The sequence below is a fragment of the Capra hircus genome, chromosome 13 (assembly GCF_001704415.2).
Source record: "Capra hircus breed San Clemente chromosome 13, ASM170441v1, whole genome shotgun sequence".
In the NCBI taxonomy this organism is placed as follows: domain Eukaryota; kingdom Metazoa; phylum Chordata; class Mammalia; order Artiodactyla; family Bovidae; genus Capra; species Capra hircus.
In genome coordinates, this window is record NC_030820.1 from 56,692,681 (window position 1) to 56,714,535 (window position 21,855).

Consider the following 21,855-nt stretch of genomic DNA (forward strand, 5'->3'; position numbering starts at 1 on the left):
CTTCTGCTTTCGGTTGTTTGAAGATGAAATGCTTTGTTAGCAGAAACCTCCCCAGGCAGCTTTGGGAGTTGGCAGGGAGAAAGAAGATTCAGGCTCCAAGTGAGACTTTCCTTGAGGGGTCTTTTCTAGAAGGATTCGGTCTTCCTTCTCTATGTAGGAGCAACGTCTCTCCAGAATGGGTCTTAGCCTCATGGAAAGCTAGGGTGCTCAGGTGCCTGGTCATGCCTGACTCTTTTGCAACCCCTGGGACTGTAGCCTGCTAAGCTCCTCTGTCCATGGGATTCTCCAGGGAAGAATACTGGAGTGGGTTGCCATGCCCTCCTCCATCAGGAAGCTAGAATAGGGCGCGGTTCTGCCGGGAGACCCCTGCCCATCATCCCTGGAGGCTGGACCCAGGCGGGATGAGGAGATCCGGGGCATCTCTCCGGACCGAAGGGTCCCAAGACGCCAAGGCTGGGGCGGGGGGCCCTAAGAATGAATGAGATCTGATAGATCAGAGGCAAGAGGCAAGTGGCGGGGTCGGGGCGGGGTCCGCCGAGGCCTGGCGCGTGACCCGAGCCCGGACGGGCCGGGCGGCCGGGCGGGGCGGGGCTGGGTCACCGGGGGCAGCAGCGCGCCCCGCCCCGGGGGAGTGTCCCGCCGGGCGCAGACACCTTAAGGGCCTGCGGGCCAGGGAGGAAGCCTGCGGAGGGGTGACCGGCGCGAGATCTGAGTTAGGATTCGAGTCGGGGTCCGATAGCACCGGCGAGGGAGCCATGGCGTCGTCCGGGCCGCTGGTGCCGCCGCTGCTGCTGCTGCTCGTGCTGCTGGCGGGCGCGGCGCGGGCCGGCCTCCACTTCCGCTCGGGCCGCGGCTGCTACCGGCCTCTGCGGGGGGACCGGCTCACCCAACTGGGGCGCAGGTCGGGGCGGCTGGTCGGGGGGCTGCCCATCTCCCGGGGCTGCGCGCGCTCTGCCGCCTGGGGAACCCTGCCGCCTCCTTGGGGTGCCAGCAACCAGGGCGCCCTGCTTCCCTTGACCTCTGCGGGTCAGGGCCAGCCCCTAGGCTTTGGGAGCGCTTTCTTTCACTTGTGCGGGGTTGGACGGGCCTCACCCGTGCTGGAAGCAGGCCAAACTCACCGACCTGCATTTGGGGCGTTGCTGGCCAGAGCAGTCTTGTTCCTGCATTGGGGGTGGGGGTAGGGGGCTGCCCCGCCAGCTTCAGAGTCTGAGAGGGCGGGGATCTCCCGGTGTGAGATGGGTCGCCCCCATTCCCTCTCACCCTTCCACTGGGGAAGATGTCGGGGCCCCCCACCCCCACCCCAGGAGAGGGGAGAGGTGCCCAGCGCTGATTCTGTTGGTGGTGTCTGTTCCCAGGACATATCCCCGGCCTCATGAGTACCTGTCCCCGTCGGATCTCCCCAAGAGCTGGGACTGGCGCAACGTGAATGGGGTCAACTACGCCAGTGTCACCAGAAACCAGCACATCCCCCAGTACTGCGGCTCCTGCTGGGCGCATGGCAGCACCAGTGCCATGGCGGGTAGGTCAAGGGCCAGCGAGGCCCATCCAGCTGCCTTCCTGTCAGCATGGGTCCCGGGGATTCAACCTGGGATGGGGAGGGGGTGTGTCTGTGTCAGGCCTCGGGGAGCGGATCTGGGGCCTTGTGCATGCCCAGCGTTCACAGAACTGAAGCTCCAGGACCCTTATCTGTCTCAAAGCTTGTGACCTGGGCCACTGGGGCCCAAACCACAGACTCACCCAACCCCCTGCTGGAGTTGGGCATGTGAATGTAATGCTGCTTTTCAGGGTAGTTAATATTTGAAATGAATGCTTGACCTAGGCTGGGGCTATTGAGAAAGGCCAGCTTTCTTCTCATCTGGACCTTAGCCACCTGGCCACAGTGAAGGCCGGAAGGCTTGAGGCCTGGAAGGAGGGGACATCAGAGGTTCACATCACTTGAGCAGGCTGCTGGGCCTGCCTGGGAGGGTGGGTTGCAGACTTCACACCAGCCTGTGTCTTCTGGCAACCCAGGTGTCCCACAGTAGAATCTATGAAACTCCTGCCCTGAGACTCTGTGCTAGGCAGACTGACCACAGTGTGGCTACTGCCTCTGGCCAACGTTCCATGTATCATTGAAGTTCCTGACTGCCCTGTGATTGCTCCCACTTTGTAGATGAGGAAACCAAGGCTCCTGGCTGAGCGGTCAGGAGACTAGGCCTTTGTGTGAGCATGAGTGACAGCCGGGACCTGAGCCCAGAAGCTGGGCTGCCTTGAGGGTGAAGAGTTGGGTGGAGGGGTGGGATCTGGACCCCAGGGTCCACCACTGTAGCAGGGACACCTGGTGGGTCTCCGAGGTGGCCCTGCCCCATCTCTTCTGGGGGCTGGATGGTACTTCTGACTCTTCAGGAAGGAGGAGGGAAGGGGTTGGTAGGCTGAGCCCCATTTTTAGCTGGGGAGGCCCCCACTGACTGGAATGGAGATGGACAGGGCCCCCTGGAGAATGTGGAGCCAGAGGCTTAATCAAGGAGCTACTGGGAGATGTCTGGGCTGGGCAAGCAGGCAAGGTGTGGGCGGCCTTGAGCTCAAAGCTCATGGCAAAGGCCTGGCAAGAATGGCACTCACTGGCTTAGAGGAACTGAGAGGGCCTTTGTGGCGGGGGCCTGAGGGTGCGGTAGGGGAAGCTGAAAAGGTCACCAGGGGCCCTGCGCCCAGGGGAGGGGCCTGGCAGAAGCCTGAGGGATCTCAGGAGGGATTTACAAGCCAAAGTTTGTATCTGTAAAGGAACACGGTGCCTGGAAGGGCTGTCTGGTCCATTGACCTTTCCCTGATCAGAGGTCAACCCTCCACTGACTGGAGTGGACCCTCCTGGGCAGACAAACAATGGCTTCCCCCTCCTGACCCTCAAACGTACTCCCTAGCAGCAGACATCCTCTTCCTCTTTCGCTGAGAAAAGAGAAGCCCCCAAAAGGGGACTTCCAGGGTGCTGGCCCAGCTGCCACCTACCACAGCTGGTCATTGTTCGCCTGCCCTCCCATCCCTGGGTGTCTAGCATCTGAGCCCCTGGACGAGGCCACCCCTGCCAATGCCCACCCCTGCCCATCGCTGAACCCCACTCTGCCTCCAGCTGCCACCCCACTTCTGGGCTCTCAGAGGTGCCTGCAGCCCCCACTTCCTCTCTTACCTCCTCAAACACCTCCAGCCGCAGCTCCAGCTCCTTGCCAAGGTCTCCAGCATGGGGCCGCCATGGGCAGGCCAGGTGGTCGCCCCTGGCCTCGCCCTGCCTGATTGTGCTTGATCCGTGACCCCCAACCCCAATGCTTTCCTGGCTTTCAGTCACAGTGGACCCCTGATCTCTGCCTCCCTGGCCCCTTCAGACCCTCTTACCGGCTTCTTATCCTCCCAACTAAACTTCTGAACGTTGGGTCCCCAGGACCCTAGATCTGGACTTGGCCTTCACGTCCACCTGATGCTCTCCCTGTCACTTGGACGCCTGACACCTCAAACCTCACCTGCTTCTCCTTTTCACCACCACCCTCACCCCCAAACCTGTTCTTCCCCAGCCTCCTGATCACTCCAGGAGAACGCCTTCCTTCCCTCACTCTGGCTGAAGCCCAGAAGCATGCCAGCCACCTGCTTTTTACCTTCAGACAATCAGGCCATAGGGCTGGGCTCTCCCTTCAAGGTATATCGAGGATTCTGCTGGAACTGGGCCCTGGCCTCGCTGCTGGAGCTGCCTGACTGGTCCACCTGCTGCTCCCCTGCCGCCCCACCTCAGAAACAGCTCCGACCCAGGCTGTCCTAGGCCCCTTTCTGTCCTGCTTGAAACTATTTTAAGACTTCAGGCAGTTTAGTCAAAACCCTGACTTGCCTGCAGACCCTATGTTAGCTGACTCCTTATTTGGTGTTGGGACCCAATTTGGATGTCAAGAGCTGAAGAACGGGAGGGTGCCCTCAGGCCCGGCCCTTGCCCCCTCCCATGGGTGCCCCCCACTGTCTGTCTGTACCCCCCATCCTCTCCCCTCTTTTCCTGGCAGCACTGCATCTACTGCGGCCGTGGCCCATCTCCCCAACCACAGGAAGCTCACAGGGTGGGAGCTTTGTTTTGCTCACTGAACAGGGCCTGGCGCACAGCAGGTGACGAGGCAGCCGTGGATGAGTGGGGAAGATGAGGGGTGGAAAGGGGAAGTGCCAAGTGCAACCCTCCAGGGGTGGTTCAGGTGCAGACTGGTTGGGAAACAGCAGTGGGGGTGAAGGGGGCCCTCATCCCACCTCCAGGCCTTGCCCAGCGTGCGGCCAGGGTGGAGAACCTCCGCGTTCATGGCAAGGGGGCTTCCAGGGTGAGGCTGCAATCAGTAAAACCTCAGTGAGTTCATTTAGGCAGCTGGTATTTACTGAGCAGGCTTCCCAGGTGATGCAGTGGTAAAGAACCCACCTGCCAGTGCAGCAGACACAAGGGACGTAGGTTCGATCCCTGGGTCAGGAAGATCACCTGGAGTAGGAAATGGCAACCCACTCCAGTATTCTTGCCTGGAGAATTCTGTGGACAGAGGAGCCTGGCGGGCTACAGTCCATGGGGTCGCAAAGAGTCGGACACGACTAAACGCATTTATTTACTGAGCACCAACAATGTGCCAGGCAGCTTAGGAACTACGCTATGCCAGCACTGCAGGATGGAGATGGTCCATTAACAAGGGGACTAAGGGGTAGGGCTAATGGCTGAAATGATGTCAGCTGGAGGGCCATCAAGGCTGGGGAGGGATTGTGAGGGTTGAGAGCAGATGGCTGTGGGAGGCTGCTGAGAAGGGGCTTGGGGAGACGTGGTGGGGAGGGGTTGGCCACACAGGGCTCTGTAGAGGTGTCTGCAGTAGGGCCCTGGGGGAGTGTGGCCCAGGCACTGGGGAAAGAGCTGGGGCACTGCTGGTAACTGGCTGTGGGTTCCAGGAGGCCGAGGGCAGGTCACAGGGGCGGATGTAGAGGCCTGTGGGCCCAGAGCCTGGGAGGTGACCCCAGCGATGTAGGGGGGCATGGGACTGTGGGAGGGAAGGAAGGAAGCGCCTGGAGGGGGCTGCTGGGGGGTGGAGGACCTGGCTGCTTTCTCACTGTAATCAGGGAAAGAACAGGCTTGGTGAGTTCCGACTTGGAGGTGGGATCTCAAGATGTGGGCCGGCGTGGATGGTTGTGGGATCATCACCTCAGGAGGTGGCAAGTGAGGTGGCCGGCTAGGGTAGGACTCGCTGGGGGACCCCAGGACTCTGTGCGTGCAAGGAAAGGGGCGTGGCCACCCTCAGCTGCCTGTGGGGTGTATGGGCCTAGGCGCGTGGGGAATGAGAGGGGTCACCCCACCGGCCCCTGGTCTGGACTCTCCAGTGCCCTAGAGGGGGCTGGTCACTAGCCGCCTTCAGGCAGGACACCCCTGGAGCTGTCCTGGTAGTTGGCGGTGGGGGTCGGCATCAGTGCTGAGAAGGGCATGAGGAGAGAGAGCAGAGGCCCCGCGGGAGGAGGGGAGCGTGCTGTGGAGCGGGATGCGGGGGGCCCCCCCAGAACAGCAGGAAAGGGGGTGGGCGCCGACCCATGCGGCTGTTGCCCCTGCAGACCGGATCAACATCAAGAGGAAGGGGGCGTGGCCGTCCACACTGCTGTCGGTGCAGCACGTGATCGACTGCGGCGACGCGGGCTCTTGTGAGGGGGGCAATGACCTGCCGGTGTGGGAGTACGCCCACCGGCACGGCATCCCAGACGAGACCTGCAACAACTACCAGGCCAAGGACCAAGGTAGGCTCCGCCCACCCCACGCTGCCGCCCAGACACACGCACATGGGCGCACGCATGCCTCCCTCTTCCCAGGGCAGGGATGGTCCAGAGCCCAGGCCCACGCACTTCTCAGGTCCTGTGGCCGGCCCCGGGGGAGGATGGGACGGAGCCCCTTGGGTGGGGCTGGGGGATCAGGAAATGGGGGCCTGGTGTCCTTGTTGAGAAAGGACTTGGGGCGGGGTTCTCCAGCCTGCACCTACTGTGGCCAGGCCAGGCCCTGGTGTTTGGATCTGGCATTTTAGTGGTTTCACAGCCTTTGTAAGGGGAACGTGGGTCTAGGGAAGAGTGTTTCCAGGAGCCGGGTGGGGAGAGCCAGCAGGCAGCAGGAGGGCCTGGCCTGAATCACAACCCTGGGCCGATGGCACTGCATGGACCAGAGGACACAAGCTGGCCTTCTTGTGCCTCCAGTCCCTGGAGCTGGCACGTTCCTTTCAACCTGCTCCCCTTGGAAACCAAAGGAGAGAAAGAGTCCAAACCCCAGACCCACAGTGGGTAGTTTTAAGTGTCCTGTCTGAGCTCCCTCATAACCAGAGCACAGAGCTGGGGCCAACTCAAAAGGCCTTCTGAGACAGGAAAGGGGAGGATGGGGATGAACAGGGGCCCAGGGAGGGTACTTTTCTGCCGCCCCCAACCCCATCTATAAAACGTGTGCTCCCACCCCTGAGCCTTCTGAAGGCGCCATCCCACGCCCACGGGTGCCCCCGCCTTGCCTCCCAGCCATACTCCCAGCCAGAAAGCATCCCCCCAGACTGGTTGAGTGAGTCTTGTTGAAGCGGTAGATGCCACAGGGGTCAGTGGATCAGGGAGAGGTGCCCAGGGTGAAAAGGAGAAGGGGGGCCCCTGAGGGCTCAGAATTGGGGACCCAGGTGGTCTTGGGGCCCCACTCTGCCCAGAGCTGGTCATGTCCGTCCTCAACCAGGCCCTCGAGCCCACCTAGAACAATAGGGCCAGATGGAATTCACCGGCCCCTGGTTGTTTGCAATGTGTTGCCTTTGTGTTAGCAAATGTGGCCACAGATCCACCACGTTTCAGGGTGTCCTGGGCATTTGGTGTCCAAGAGGTGAATTAAACCAACAGTTTAATCCTCAAAAGAGTTACTGTCCTGGGGGGAGGAATCTGGACAGACATCAAAATTATGGCAGAAATAGGTAACATGAAAGCAGTAAAGAGGGGGCTGCAGGCTCGAGATGGTGTGGAATCTTCCAGATCTAACAGCTGCACTTTGTTTTGAACCCTAATTCTTGATGCCTCCTCAAATGAAGAAAATGCTTACTTTCCCCCTAGATGTGTTGACCTATTCACTAGCCAACAATATAATCTTATTAGAAGTCTGCTCCCCTTGGAAATCAAAGGAAATTACTAAAAATTATTAAAAATTAAGAATTTAATTACCCTCTATTCTCAGCTATAGGGTATTATGCAAAGGCCTTTCTCCTGGCTTTCAGGAAAAGTTGAGCTTTTGAGCGCCTACTTTATGCTAATTAGTGTTGTCTTTTTGCTGAGAGCTGGGGAAGGAATGGTTATCCTTACTCCTGTAGCTGAAGGAAGAGGGTAATTAAACACCTGAGCATAAGGTGATTTATGTTATTAGCGGGTGGATGGAGCACTCAACTAGAAAAGTGAAGACTAGGGTCTGGGCGCGCTGCTTTGTTCGCGTGTTAACGAGGAAAAGGTCTCACGCTGCCTCTCCGTGCGGTCCCCAGAGTGTGACAAGTTTAACCAGTGTGGGACGTGCACTGAATTCAAAGAGTGCCACGTCATCCAGAACTACACCCTCTGGAAGGTCGGTGACTACGGCTCCCTTTCGGGGAGGGAGAAGATGATGGCGGAAATCTACGCCAATGGCCCCATCAGGTATGGAGCTGAGACCCCTGCCCTAGTTGGGTGTGCAGGCTTCAGGTCGAGGGGACCCAAGTCATTTTCACCCCTTTTCTTCTGGCCAACTTGACCCACAAGGCTAGAAACAGCTGCCATGGGACTTTTCTCAAAATTAAGCTCAGGGCTCTCCCAGTGGCTCAGTGGTAACGAACCTGCCTGCCAATGCAGGAGACATGGGTTTGATCCTTGGGCTGGGAGGATCCCCCGGAGAAGGAAATGGCAACCCATTCCAGTGTTCTTGCCTGGAAAATCCCATGGACAGAGGAGCCTGGCGGGCTACAGTCCACAGGGTCACAGAAGAGCCTGACACAACTTAGCAGCTAATCAAAAGTAAAGCTCAACAGTCTGTGTGCCCCTGGTAGGATTATTGGGAAGGAGGCACACGTGTGTGGGAAGGTCCCAGGGCACGGCCCATGCTGTGGGGCTGCCAGTAGAGCAACCATAGAGGGGACGCCAGGTGAGTAACAACAGAAGTTTGGACAGAACCATCAGGTGTGAATTATGTGATTTGTTCCTAACCATGGTGAACAGTGGCTGCTGAAAGTGCGCATTCTCTAAAAGTGCGCATTCTCTAAAAGTGCGCATTCTCTCCCTGCTTGCTCTCAGCTGTGGCATAATGGCAACTGAAAAGATGTCTAACTACACTGGCGGCATCTACTCCGAATACAATGACGAGGCCTACATAAACCACATCGTCTCTGTGGCCGGGTGGGGTGTCAGCAATGGCATGGAGTACTGGATTGTCCGGAACTCGTGGGGAGAACCATGGGTAAGACAAATCTACTGAGACTGCTCTCACCTGGATGGTTTTGGGGGTTTGTAGCTGAGAACTGCAGCCCTGAGCAGTGGGGCTTCAGGCTCCAGATGTGGGGCTGGGGGGATTCTATACTGCATGGTGGGGGGAGGGGGCCTGTCCTGGGCATCTCAGTGTGTTCAGCAGCTTCTTTGGCCCTTACTCATTTGATGCCAGATGCTCCTTTTCCCAGCTGTGACCACCACAGCATCCCCACACATCTCATGGGGGTGGGGAAGACCCTGGCTGAGGAGCCCTACTTTAAACGTTTCCATTTAGCTTGCTTTATTCCTTTACAACCATCTCATGCTTTCTCTTGTTATATTTTCTGGTCTCCTAAGTAATAACCACGGTTTCCTCAAAAATACCTTTTTTTTAAAATTTTGGCTGTGTTGGGTCTCTGTTACTGCATGGGCTTTCTCTAGTTGCAGTGAGCAGGGGGTACTCTTCATTGCAGTGACTTTTCTTTTGGAACCCGGGTTCTAGGCACTCGGGCTTTACCGTAGTTGTGGCGCGTGGGCTCCGTAGTTGTAGCTCCCAGGCTCTAGAGCTGACTCAGTAGTTCTGGCACAATGTGACCTCCGTAACAGATGACTTGGCAGCTGTGGTCTGGGAGGAAAAACAGCTCGCACTCACCACCAGTTCCTTTGTCACCTTGAAACCAATGGGGCGCATGGGGGAGATGGCAATTTCGAGTTGCCCAAGTGATGAATAAAATGCACACTTCACACCAGAACAGGCCTAGTTGCTTTTCAGCGTATGCAATCTTCCCAGACCAGGAATCGAACCTGCATCCCCTTCATTGGCAGGGGATCTGCTCTACCACCAGGGAAGTTCAAAACACTATTTGAGTTGGGTTAAAAAACCCAGGGGAGTTACAGCAACTGCCAGAATTTTCATTTCATTTCTGAGATCTCATGTTGATTACAGCTTCAGACACTAATTCATTATGATGAAATCCAGGGAAGATGATTTATGTCAAAGTGATGAAATGTCAGTACTTTTTATTCAGGGACTATAAAGGGGGGGTGTTAATAGGTAGTCCAGACATCTGGCTCACAAGAGTCAACATTTTAGCTACATTAATTAGCTCTTGGTATACAGACCCACGTACCCTTTAAGGATTAACCAAGTTTAAATATTTCACGAAAGTGCTATCTGAATGGGGGTCCTAGGAAAGGGGAGGGGCAGCTAGGCGGGTGCCTTGGACACTGCAGGTTCCCTGAGCGCAAGGTGGATTGAAGAGGGAGGAGAGGGTCTGTCTGCTAGGTAGGAGATGCAAGGCGTGGGGGGGTCCCCAGTCCTCACGCACAGTCCCACTCCTCACAGGGCGAGCACGGCTGGATGCGGATTGTGACCAGCACCTACAAAGGTGGGGAGGGCGCCCATTACAACCTGGCCATCGAGGAGAGCTGCACATTTGGGGACCCCATCGTTTAAGGCAGAGCAGCTCTTACAGAAAGGATCGCGGGAGCCGGAACCAGAGGGGATCCCATTGTCAGGCACCGGGGAGGCGCTGCCGTGGTTTGAAGGAACTGGGGGTTGACGTTCACATGATGTGACAGCCAGTGATGGCCCTGAGCACCGAGGACAGGCACGGTGGAAATGACAGAGGGGCAAGCTGGGGAGCGGCCTGCTCTGCACCTGCACTGGATGGCTTCCTGCCGCCAGAGCCTGGAGAAGCAGGATCCGAGGGGCAGTGAACAATGTGACCTCCGTAACAGATGACTTGGCAGCTGTGGTCTGGGAGGAAAAACAGCTCGCACTCACCACCAGTTCCTTTGTCACCTTGAAACCAATGGGGCGCATGGGGGAGATGGCAATTTCGAGTTGCCCAAGTGATGAATAAAATGCACACTTCACACCAGAACTGAATCTGAATGCTTTATTTACACATAAGAACGACATGACATCAGGATCCACACCTTCCCACCACAGAAAAGCTTTTATATTTCTTGGAAAATAAAAGTAATCACAATAATATGAGCTAACCAATCAGATCTTGTGCAAAAACAAAAATCAACTTTGAAAACAGTTCATCTGAGTGTCTCAGTCTCTGAATTCTACCACCCCAGGGCTGACGGCTGGCTACAGCCTAAGGGGTCTTGGGAGCCCAGTCCACTACCAGGGGAAGTGACGCTAGACGGGATCCAGGGGGCAGTCCTGGACTTACAAGGAGAGGGCCCATTCCCGAGTTTTCCCCTTATACTGCTAACATTTTCCTTTACACAGAAGTCCTTCACCTCCTCCCATCAGAGCCCATTTCCAAGATGCTGGCGGGGCCTCTTCAACAACGGCTTCTGCAAAGGCTTATTCCACAGAGGTCTCCTGGAGGGCCTGGCTCCACTCTGGGGATGCTCTGAAGATCAGTTCACCAGGATGAAGTTAGACTTGCAGTGAGCTGTAACAACAGAAGGGACCTGGGTTAGAAACAAGAGGGAAACGATGACATCAAAACTGCAGCCCAGAGATGCTCACGCCAGCCTTACCTATGAATTCTGTCACGGGGTCATGTTCACCTTCGGTTTTAATGGTGCCAGCAATGCTATCGTTTTCCAGGATGGGGAGGAAAAGCTGCACAAAGTCAGAGGTGTAGGGGGGCGCAATGACATCCAGCACCTGTAAGGAGCACACCCTGTGAGCTGGTCAGATGGCAGCAGTGTGGAGGGACTCTCACCCCTGTCCCCACTTCCACCCTCTTCTTCCTGGAGACCATCCCAAACTCCAACATGAAGATGGTCAGGGGTCATAAAGGTGTAACAGCTCCTGCAGATAGGAGGTGCCTGATAGCCAAGTATCCAAATCACTGTCGTCACCATGACTGTTGGGTGCAAGGTGACAACATCAAGCCCAGAGAGCGCTGCCAGGACACTGACCTCGGTCACAAAGTGGCGAATGAGGGAAATGTCAGTGTCCAGCTTCTCCAGACACTTGCGGATGTAACTGACCACGGGAAGCACGTAGCCCCGGCTCAGCAGGTGCACCATCCTGTCCAGGAGCGTCTTCTTCAACTCAAGCTGCGGGTGTGGGGTGACAAGTTTGAGAAGGGCCGTCTCCCCGCTGCCCAGCTCACCCCAGGCCACCACTCACCTGCTCCATCACGTCCAGCTGCGAGTGCTCTGTCTCAAAGAGCTTCACCAGCAGCTGCAGGACCTGGGGATGCAGGAGCTGATGGCAGGTGCTAATCTACAGAGAGGCCAGAGGGAGCCACCCTGAGCCACAAGGCCGCGGCTCTGGGCTCCCCATAGGCCTCAGGGGAGCGCCTCCAAACACAGCTCGTGGAGGAAGACAGTGGTTCCCGGGGCCAGTCAACTTCTGTCCCATTCCTCATCCTCTCAAGAACACTTGATAGAAACTGCGAAGTCTACAGAGTCAACGAAACTAGTTTCTTAAAAGGAAACTCATTTGGAGTAGAAATAACTAGCTTTGAAAAGACTGTCTTCTGAAGGCACGGAACAGACACGTGGGAGGTGAGGACGCAGAGCTGCTCCGAGCACCTTGCAGCCCCTACCTCATCCAGCAGCGCCAGGTGCACCGGGGTGTGGTCGGTCTGCAGCTGGAAGTACCTCGGCTCCGACACAGTCCAGTCCACCCACTTCAGCACCCCCATGGCCACCACTGGAAACCTACCGGGAAACAAGGCAGAATGCAAACACCAAAACCAAACACCTCAGTCCAGCCTATCACTTCACTCTTCGACATGCTCTGCCAGGGAGACGCCATAAGTGCAAAGAGTCTGATGCGAGCGGCACCCTCTCAGACTCAGGTGCCAGAACCCGAAACCCATGCTCTACTGACTTTAGACTAACTTCGCTGGTTTAGAAGAAAGCCATTATTGCAGCACTCTGAGGGCTTTGTGGACTGGGATGAAGCAAGCTCTCAGTCTCTAGTACAAATTAACAGACGAAAATTCACATGCCTACAAGGAGAGCTGTGTGTAAGCTTTCCTAGTGAGTGCTCATAGAACTGGCATAACACACATCTGTCCAGGCAAAACTCTGTTGGTCTAACTTTTACTTTCAATAGACCCTCTTCTTCAAGTCAATTTTTGTAATTCTGGTTGGTCTTCCTTCTTCTTAGTCTAATTTGTGAACAGATTTCTGGCAGGTAAATATCTGAAAATTACTCATGCTGCTAAAACAAAGTTCTCTCTATATATTTACAGAAAAGAAAACAAATTAAATGAATAAGTACCTCTGAATCTTTTGTGATATATTTTGAGCTGTTAATATGAAAATTCAAACCAGCTCCTCCCCAAATAATTACATCTAGAACCTTCATCTGCTCACCGGATACACTGATAGAGGGTGCTCAGCTCAGCCACGAGCTCTGACGCCCCCTTGTTCTCGTTGCAACACAGGTTGTGAACAGTCTCAACAGCTTTTGACGTGGACTTCAGCTCGTCTTTATTGATGCTGACACGCTTGTTCTGAAAACACAGCAAGTTGGTAAATCCTGATGGCATCCGTGTCCTTGAAGTTGGGGTAACCCAAGACTCCACCCTTCCCTCTGCAAACCCCTGTCTCTGAAGTCAAGGGTCCCTGTCACACAGCGAACACACACTCCAGACCAGGGTCAGTGTCTTAGGGAATCAGTTTCATTTCTTCAGGCACACTTCAGATTACAGTTTGAATTAGTATCATAGATGCGATACACATTTCCTTAAGACATTGAGCACTTTGGCTGTTTTATGCAGAAACACCAGAAAAGACATTTCAGACACTAGTTGGGCCTGTGACTCTCTAGAGCCAAAATTCACACGTAACACCAAACAGAGGTGGTTCATGTCTCCCTAAAGCCCGTGTGCTCTCAGCACAGACACTACCTTCTTCCAGGTCTCTACCACGCTCGCTGCATAGGCCAAAATGTGGATATACTTGTGCTTGTGGTCCTGGTTGATCCTGGCCCCGGGTTTAAAGAGTGACTGCATAAACAGGTCCAGGAAGGCGGGTACCCGGATCTGAAAAGAAACACAACTCAGTGAAAGGAGAGCAGGAACGAGAAGGGGGTGAGTCCACACACGCCCACGCAGGAGTGCCAGCTCAGGTCCTTCGCCGAGAGTGCTCCAGGGGGCTTGAGGACCGAGGACGTGATAAGGAAGGACCAGGGAGAGGACAGCAACATTTCAACAGGCATGTGCGCTCCCTAACTTGAAAGAACTAAGAGGAGCACCAACATTCCAAAAGAATATACTTCCAGTTGGCATTGAGGGTGTCTCACCTTATGGTTAAAATGAAAGGCCACTCACGAGTTCAACAGGGGGCGGGTCCATGCTTGTAAACATCTTGAACAGGACTGTGATGTCGGCCGGGTTCAGGGCTCCCTTGGACAGCATGGCCCCAAGGGCCTGGCACGCCCGGGGGTAGGAGGCAGCTGTGCCCAGTGCCAGTGTGATTTGACTGGCGTCGTGGCCTCTTGATGAAACAATATCACATATCCCATCATCGATAAGGTGGCTCCCTGCCCAGCCCTCTCCTGCCTTCTCTCCCTCCCGCCTTTCACATTTATGCTTTGAATTGCTGGAGTCTCTTTGTTTTTTCATATTTCTCTCATCCACTGGTATTTTTTTACCTTCTGACCCATGAAAACATTTGGAGCTAACTGGGAAAGAAGGATCCAGTGCAGCTTACGAGCTTCCTAAAAGGAACCATGCACTTTTCAGTATCTTAAGACTCCATGAGTAGAAAATAAAGCAATTTAATTAGTAAAAATAAACTTCTATTAGTTAATAAAGCTAATAATTCTGTTCCGTAAAAGATGGACCACAATCTAACAATCGGACTACTGAAGAATTGTTTCAAGACTACTGTCATTTGCTACTGATGAATCCCAATATACTGGGAATAAATAAATTCATAAATACAGTGAATTAAACTGTAAGCAAATCCTTTACAAAACATTCATCAAAGCAAAACTTCAGAACGCAAGCTCTCTTTCCCAGCTCTATGGATAAGAGGAAGTTATATCAAAACAGGAGGACCTAGGGTCTTCAGTTGTGGACACTGGGCAATGGTGTGGGGTGAGAGAGCAGAGACAGTGCCTCTCACCTCTCCTGGGCAAAGCGCTGAACCTCTTGTGCAATCCTGCGCACAGCCGAGCCCCCCTGCTCCTCCTGGGCCAGCACAGACATCAGGGCCTGTGCGAACAGGTACGTGTGCTCCCCGTGGCACACCATCTTCTACAGAATGGAGAGAAGAGTGTATTTGGGCTTTGTGACCACAGCAACAGCAAAGGCAGATGGGAGTCAGATGCCAAAAGTTCAGCACCTTCTGGGAAGCTGACCTCTGATCCAGACATTCTCCAGAGTAAAGAGCATTTTGCTTTTGAAAACACATGACCTCAAACGGCCCACTTCTAATCTGAGCCACATAAAGAACTTACTGCAAACTCAGGGAGATTTTTTTCAAGGTTTTCTTCTCCTCCATCCAAAATTGTAGCTAGAGAAGTACGGAGCACTCTAGAAAACACCTCCAGCTGCTGGCAGGCTGTGGACACACTGGTGATCTCCCCTTGGTATCCTGCGTCAGAAATAAGCTACAACACGGAAATAAGAAGCCAAACACACGAGCCATGCTCACAGGTCCACAGGAAGGTGGCTGACGGCGGGGTCTGGGGTGAGAAGGGACATGCACTGGTTTTGGGTCTCAAACTTTTACTCGGGTGCCCATTTCACCACTAACTAGGCTGGTGGCCCCAGCCAACTCCCCACCCCTAACCCGTGACACTTAATCTGTGAGACAGAGGAGACTGACCAGACATTCGTAAAGGCTCCTCTCAGAACACACTGGGTTCTCTAACACGTTCCTGCCAAACTCTAAAACACAGTCCACGTCAACCCCAAAACACATATTCTGTGCTTTTCTTTCTCAACATTTAACAAGACTTACTAAAGTGAAGCAATGAAGACCTTTACCAAAAAAGCACATAGGACCTTTTCAGAGGGAACAGACCACCAACCAACCAACTCAAAGTAACCCTCATTCATAAGTAGTTTTATCTTTTCTCTGACTCCAGGATCCTTCCTACCTTAACAGTGAAGTTAAGCATCAAACAGTCTGGGTGGGCTTCAGCCAGCTTGTAAAAAAGGTCTCTCCAGGTGGTGTGTGCAATCATTTGTTCAAGCCAAGCAGGGGTCTGACAACAAACAAACAGCAAGGTAAGAGGCCTGGCTCTAGCTTAAGATTACATTGTGCCAACAATCACAGAGGAGTCCCTGGGCTCCTGGCTTCCGCTGCGGTGTCCTGTGCAGGAGGAAGCAGGCCCAGGACTGGTGAGGTCATATGGGGCCGAGTGGTAGAGCCAGGGGATGCCCTCCCCTCCCCCCACCCCAATTTTTAGACGCTCCAGCCTCCTGCACCCCAAGCAGGGGCATTTAGCAGGCAATTCAAAAGCTGGGCCTCCCAGCCTGACTTCAGCCCCCAGCTCTCTCATGACTGGCACGCCAGGTGCCGGTGGGCATGCGGAGCCAGCAACGTGCGCCAGGAGCTGGGGTGGGGGGGGACGTTCCTCACCTCTCCTTCTTCAGTAAAGATAGAGTCTGCTTTGCGGGGGTCGAAATGTTTGATCAGTAAACTCTTCAGGTGATTTTCCACAGTTTCCTGAACCTGCACTGGCTCAACACCTGGAAGAGAATGAAAGCAACGAGATAGAAAATGGCTACTTCTCAGTTCGTGTTACTTCAGAGAAAGTAGATCAAAAGTCCATGTGCAAATTATGTATTACAAAACTGCTTCTAACCACTTAGGATTTGGAGTTTCTTATTAAAATTAATATTACACATATTTAACATATTGGTAAGGCCCCAAAAGGAGACCAGGGCGAAACAGACACGGATGCTTGTTTACATGTAAAGCACGGTGACGTCTTCTGAGGCTTGCAGGGAACAAGGACAGACTGCCAAAATAGACAAGGAGGATGACAGAAGAGCCCCCACAGCAGAACAGATGCCGGCCAAGAGGCACTCCTGTGTCGTCACCATGACAGCAGCAAGTCGACTTGCTTCTGGGCAGCACTTACCCCACCATGTCATCCCTACTCAAAGGAGCCGATTTCCAGTAAGGCCCTACTTTGATCGTATTAGCTAAAAGCCATACTCATACCTGGTCCTCAATTACCCATCATCCACTGCTCACTATAATAGACTTCTTAAAAATGACACATTGAACATACACCCTTTAATTCTACAACATGGCAGGAAACAGCTCAATGAGAATTACATTCGCAAGCTCTCTGTAAACCTCAATTATTGAATCAAGCAGATGAAAATGGGTAAGAAGTTCAATTCTTACTTAGAGAAGTCTTTATTTATTTAAATTTATTTATTTGTTGCACTGAATCTTAGTTATAACACATGACATGTTTTGTTGAGGCATGTGGATCTAGTTCCTGGACCAAGAATTGAACCCAGGTCCTCTGCACTGGGAGCATGGAATCTTACCCACTGGACCACCAGGGAAGTCCCTCTTACTTATAGAAGTCTTAAAACCAGAAAAAGAAACAAAAGCTTTCCAATTTATCAGCATTAAAATGATCCATATTTGCAGCAACATGGATGGACCTAGAGACTCGTCTACTGAGCGAACTAAGTCAGAGAAAGACAAGTATCATATGAAAAATAAATGATACAAATGAACTTATTTACAAAGCAGACTCACAGACTTGAGAGAATGGGAAGGGTGGGAGAAGGGACAGTTAGGGAGTTTGAGATCAACATGTACACACTGTTATATTTAAATGGATAACCAACAAGGACCTACTGTACAGCACAGGGAACTCTGCTCAATATTATGTAACAACCTAAATGGGAAAAAATTTGAAAAAGATACATGTATAGGTATAACTGAATCTGCTGCACACCTGAAAACAACAGAACATTGTTAATCAACTATACTCCAATATAAAATAAAGTTTAAAAAAGATATGATCCAGTTGGAAAGATGGGGGCGGGGAACAGGCAGGCCCTAGGCCCCCCACAAAGCACCTGTCTGGATGAGCCACTCGGCCAGGAGGTTGACGGTCTGCGCCACAGCCGTGTAGTTCTCTGACAAGAGCTGGATAACGTTTTCTGGAGATCCTCCTGCCTGAAAATACCTAGAAAAGTGACAGACAAGCTGTGGCACTTGAATGGACGCAGAGGGCATGCGGACAGACAGAGGCCGCAGAGGGAGGAGGAAGACGGGTTGTTCATGCTTTTAAAGTGGGGGCCCCTGGAAGCCTTCCACTCATGCATCATGTCCCTCTGACTTTACATGTCATCTTTGGGTCTGTTATGCAGCTTTCTCTTCCCAACGCAGCCAGACTTTTTCACGTACCTCTTCAAAGTGTTAAAGATGGAGGGCTCCATTATATAATCCCGGGTAGAAAATTTATGTAGGCACTCCTGCTGGACCTCGGCGTCGTCTTCTCCCTCTCCATAGTCATCCTCCTGTGGTTGGCAGTAACAGCCAGGTTATTTTTTCATTACCACAGACACCCTGAAATTTCACCTTAAGACCATGTAACGCTGTCCACGTCAAGCATTCCACATTTATCATTTCATTTGACTTTCGAGTAACAAGTGACCAAGAGAACGGAATTGAGAATCATAACCAAGTGGGCCTGCAGCATGACTCCACGCTTGCGTAACGTGTACAGTGGTCACAGAAGTTACTGCATCTCATAGAGGACACCTCATCCAGCACCTGTTTCTCTTTTCCTGAACAAAGGTAAGAGCAGTGCCCTTACCAATGGGCTGCTGTGAGATCCCACGACCTGATTTCTGGAAAAGCCATGCCTAGTACCTGACATTTAGTAAGAGTTCAGCATATTTCAGCTACGATTACTGTCTTCACTATTACTCTCTCTTATGTGCCACGGAAAGCTTCACAACAAAGACTGATGAAGCGGTTCTTGAAGACACAAGCCATCCATTTGCTGTTTGGACTCTAGTCCCCGTTCTGCACAGAAGTTACCTTAGGCCAGTCACTGAATCTAAGGGTAAAGCAGGATGAGGATGTGGAGGCAATGGACTCAGTGACCCCAAGGTCTGTCCAGCTTTAACACTGTCATACCAACAAGCAGATGCTCTTTGAACATTCACTCTGTACTGAGCACTGTACTTGTCACTAGGAAAATTAAGAAAATGAAAGACAACGGACAGTTTTTTTCTGCTGAAGGAGTTTACAAACTAGTAGGAGAGACCAACCTCAGTGCAACTGACCCTTACGCACTGCAGTAAGAGATGGGCCAGGGATCAGCAAACTGGCTGACTTTCTCTCCCTACTCCACAAAGTCATGGTTAGAGTGAACGTGAAATGAACATCTAGTCCACCCCTCATCGTGGGAGCCTAGTGGGGCCAGATCAGGATTGTGCTTCAAGTTTCCAAAAAGTCGCCTCCCTTGTCTGTGGGGTCTAGGCTTGGCTCTGCTATTCAAAACAGCATAAACCCTCAATTTACAAAATGAGGGCACTGATGGGACAGCCCCCAGATATGCCCCAGGTGTATAACTATAACTGGAAGGCTTAATGTGACAAATACTAGGGCATTTTGAACAAATGCTTGAACCACCCACCACTGAACTGACTGATACCCTACGTGTCTCTCTTCTGGATCTCCTTGGTGGTCCAGCATCTGCTACAGTGGTGATGGAGACAAAGGATGTAGGTGGGATCCCATTCCTTCATGTATTACTTTCCTGACTATGGGCAGGACCAGGTCCTCCTGTCTCACTTCATTTACAAAATCAGCAGAGTAATACCCAACTCAGTATCTTGTCTGTGGAATGAGATAATGCATGAAAGCATCTGACCAGCCCAGATTTTCGGTTAGCTAAATCTGACTCTATCCTTCCACTCTAAGCCTCCAACACCATGGAGTGAGCCAACACTCGAATCTTGGAGTGTCACTCCCTGCTCCAACTCTTGAACAAGTCATGCTTTTCAGCAGCTCTCAAAGGCCCTTTAGAACCCACTGCTTCCACCAGACAACTAAGCACACAGGCCTCCTTTCAGGTCCTGGAAAACAGTGCCCACCTTTGCACCCCTGCACCCTGGCTTCGATGTCTTCCCATGCCCCACCTGCCTCTTTCAAGGGAGAACATGCCGCTGCAGGCTTTTTTCCTTCAAAACATAACTTCGATTGTCCCCCACACACCTAACCTTGACTCCTGTTCAAAGGTAGGTTCCACCCTAGAAACTAGCACAACACTGTAAAAAAAACTAGACCACCCCCCCGACCCCCCCCCCCCCCCCCGCCCCCGCCGCATTAAAAGTTACTTCAGTTGTGTCGGACTCTTTGTAACCCTGTGGACTGTAGCCCCTAAGCTCCTCTGTCCATGGGATTACCCAAGCAAGAATACTGGACTGGGTAGCCATAACCTCCTCCAGGGAGTCTTCTAGACCCAGGGATCCAATCTGCATCTCCTGCATTGCAGGCAGATTCTTTACCGTTGACCCACCATGGAAGCAACTATACTCCAATAAAGATTAAATAAACAGATAAATAAAAGGCAGGTTCCTCGCTTCCTGCCCTCTAAACCGCTTTCCAGTGCCCAAGGGAGGAGCCTGAGAAACGGGGATTCAAACATCACTTCGGGAGGGTCTTCCGATCAGAATCAGGTCAGGGTCCCCTGACCGAGCGAGAGCGCCCAGTTTGGGACCTGCAATCCTAACTTCAAAAGAGAAGCTTGTGACCACCCCCTCACCATCCACAGCAAACTTTTGAAGGTCAAGGATAGACAATCCTTTTGTCGTTACTTAGGCCAAGGACAGTCTGAATCAGCCAGAACGCCGAGTGTGGTTTTCAAACAGTAAAGCACGTGTGAGAAAGTCCAAAGTTGCACTTTTCCCCACTCCTGACGCTGAGTTGGATTTTTTTTTTTTTTTTTTAAGTATGACTACTTTTTAAACTGTCTGAGCCCCATCCTTCACTTTGGAGCTTGTGTCCGCCCCGCCCCGGGGGCTAAGAATTCCTAGGACCTGCCTCCGAGGCCGCCCCACGGTGGTCCGAGGGCCAGCTCGGGTGACGACTGGGGGGCGGCGCCCGTGCCTGTCCCTGCGGGGACCAGGTCATCGCCCCGCGCCCCCGCCCCCCAGAGGCCGCGCGGTGGGTCCCGGCGGCGGCAACAAGAGGGGCGGGCTCGAGGCAGGGGCGAAGCGCGCGGCGGGAGGGGGCGGGGCGGGCTGTGCTTGGATCACGCGGCGGGGGCAGGGGCGGCCAGCCGGCGTCGGTGACCAACATTCCTCGTCGGGGGCGCCCGGTGCCCCCCTCACCTGGCCGCCTTCCGCCTCGTCGCCCCACTCGGCCGCGTTCCCGAAGTAGTCCTCGTCCATGATGGCGCCCGGCGCGGCCCCCGCCATCCTCTCTCGCGAGCGCGCGCGAAAACACTGAGCATGCGCACAGTGGACCGGCGAGCGCACGCGCGGCCCCGAGGCCCCGCCCCCTACGGACGCGCGCCTCGTCCCCAGGCGGGAAGCGCAGGGTCCCGGCGGAGAGGCGGGGCCAGGTGGAGGGGCGTGGTCGGAGCGAAGGGGCGGGGCGCAGAGGGCGGCCTACACGCTGCAGAGGGAACCGCTGGAGTTGATCCCCCAAGGTAACCTGGCTGGGCTCCAGGGATGTTGGCTCCAGATAGGTAAAAGTTTCAAACTAGACTCATACAGGGCCTGGTTTCTGGTCCCATGTCTTTCTCACCAGGACTTTTGGTCCTCTGAGCATCACTTTCCTCACGTGACCCCTGGGCTCAAGAGAAGGGCAACAATGGTTTATGATATCACTTATACGTGGAATCTAAAATAATGATACAAATGGACTTACTTACAAGGCAGAAATAGACTCACAGACATAAAAAACAAACATGGGGAAAGGGAGGGAACAAATTAGGAGTTTGGGATTAACATACACATTCGGTTCAATTCAGTTCAGTTCAGTCGCTCAGTCATGTCGGACTCTGCAACCCCATGGACTGCAGCACACCAGGCTTCCCTGTCCATCACCAACTCCTGGAGTTTGCTCAGACTCATGTCCATCAAGTTGATGATGCCATCCAGCCATCTCATCCTCCGTCATCCCCTTCTCCTCCCGCTTTCAATCTTTCCCAGCATCAGGGTCTTTTCCAATGAGTGAAGCTGAAGCGCCTTTGGAAAATGATCTGATTAGTCTGCTGCAAGTCACATGCCCACAGCAGAGTGATGGGTATCAGGGTCTTTTCCAATGAGTCACCTCTTCACATGAGATGGCCAAAGAACTGGAGGTTCAGCTTCAACATCAGTCCTTCCAATGAACACCCAGGACTGATCTCCTTTAGGATGGACTGGCTGGATCTCCTTGTAGTCCAAGGAACTCTCAAGAGTCTTCTCCAATACCACAGTTCAAAGGCATCACTTCTTTGGCACTCAGCTTTCTTTATAGTCCGACTCT

General features: G+C 53.3%; 2 protein-coding genes across 2 annotated transcripts; one reads left to right on the forward strand and one right to left on the reverse strand.

The window, feature by feature from the left end:
* CTSZ (cathepsin Z) lies at positions 624–10,328 on the forward strand. The gene is made up of 6 exons (XM_018057610.1): positions 624–901; positions 1,356–1,519; positions 5,572–5,751; positions 7,494–7,644; positions 8,275–8,437; positions 9,791–10,328. The coding sequence occupies exons 1-6, from the start codon at positions 756–758 to the stop codon at positions 9,899–9,901; spliced, it is 915 nt and encodes a 304-aa protein (XP_017913099.1). The 5' UTR covers positions 624–755; the 3' UTR covers positions 9,902–10,328.
* On the reverse strand, positions 10,333–20,825 carry NELFCD (negative elongation factor complex member C/D). Its single transcript, XM_018057609.1, has 15 exons — positions 20,712–20,825; positions 17,773–17,885; positions 17,442–17,551; positions 15,973–16,082; positions 15,488–15,595; positions 14,843–14,995; positions 14,509–14,639; positions 13,710–13,875; positions 13,287–13,421; positions 12,751–12,890; positions 11,973–12,087; positions 11,552–11,647; positions 11,338–11,478; positions 10,951–11,080; positions 10,333–10,862 (listed from the first exon to the last, which is right to left on the reverse strand). Exons 1-15 carry the CDS (start codon positions 20,796–20,798, stop codon positions 10,828–10,830), a joined length of 1,770 nt encoding a protein of 589 aa, XP_017913098.1. The 5' UTR covers positions 20,799–20,825; the 3' UTR covers positions 10,333–10,827.

What these genes read in the sequence shown, in the direction of transcription:
- CTSZ (XM_018057610.1), top strand. Translation starts at nt 756, where the DNA reads ATGGCGTCGTCCGGGCCGCTGGTGCCGCCGCTGCTGCTGCTGCTCGTG. An exon ending in CTCACCCAACTGGGGCGCAG is followed by an intron (nt 902 to 1,355) that starts GTCGGGGCGGCT and finishes GTCTGTTCCCAG; the next exon opens with GACATATCCCCGGCCTCATG. An exon ending in CAGCACCAGTGCCATGGCGG is followed by an intron (nt 1,520 to 5,571) that starts GTAGGTCAAGGG and finishes TTGCCCCTGCAG; the next exon opens with ACCGGATCAACATCAAGAGG.
- NELFCD (XM_018057609.1), bottom strand. Translation starts at nt 20,798, where the DNA reads ATGGCGGGGGCCGCGCCGGGCGCCATCATGGACGAGGACTACTTCGGG. An exon ending in TTCGCCACTTTGTGACCGAG is followed by an intron (nt 11,081 to 11,337) that starts GTCAGTGTCCTG and finishes TGCTCCTTACAG; the next exon opens with GTGCTGGATGTCATTGCGCC. An exon ending in CCCCGTGACAGAATTCATAG is followed by an intron (nt 10,863 to 10,950) that starts GTAAGGCTGGCG and finishes CTGTTGTTACAG; the next exon opens with CTCACTGCAAGTCTAACTTC.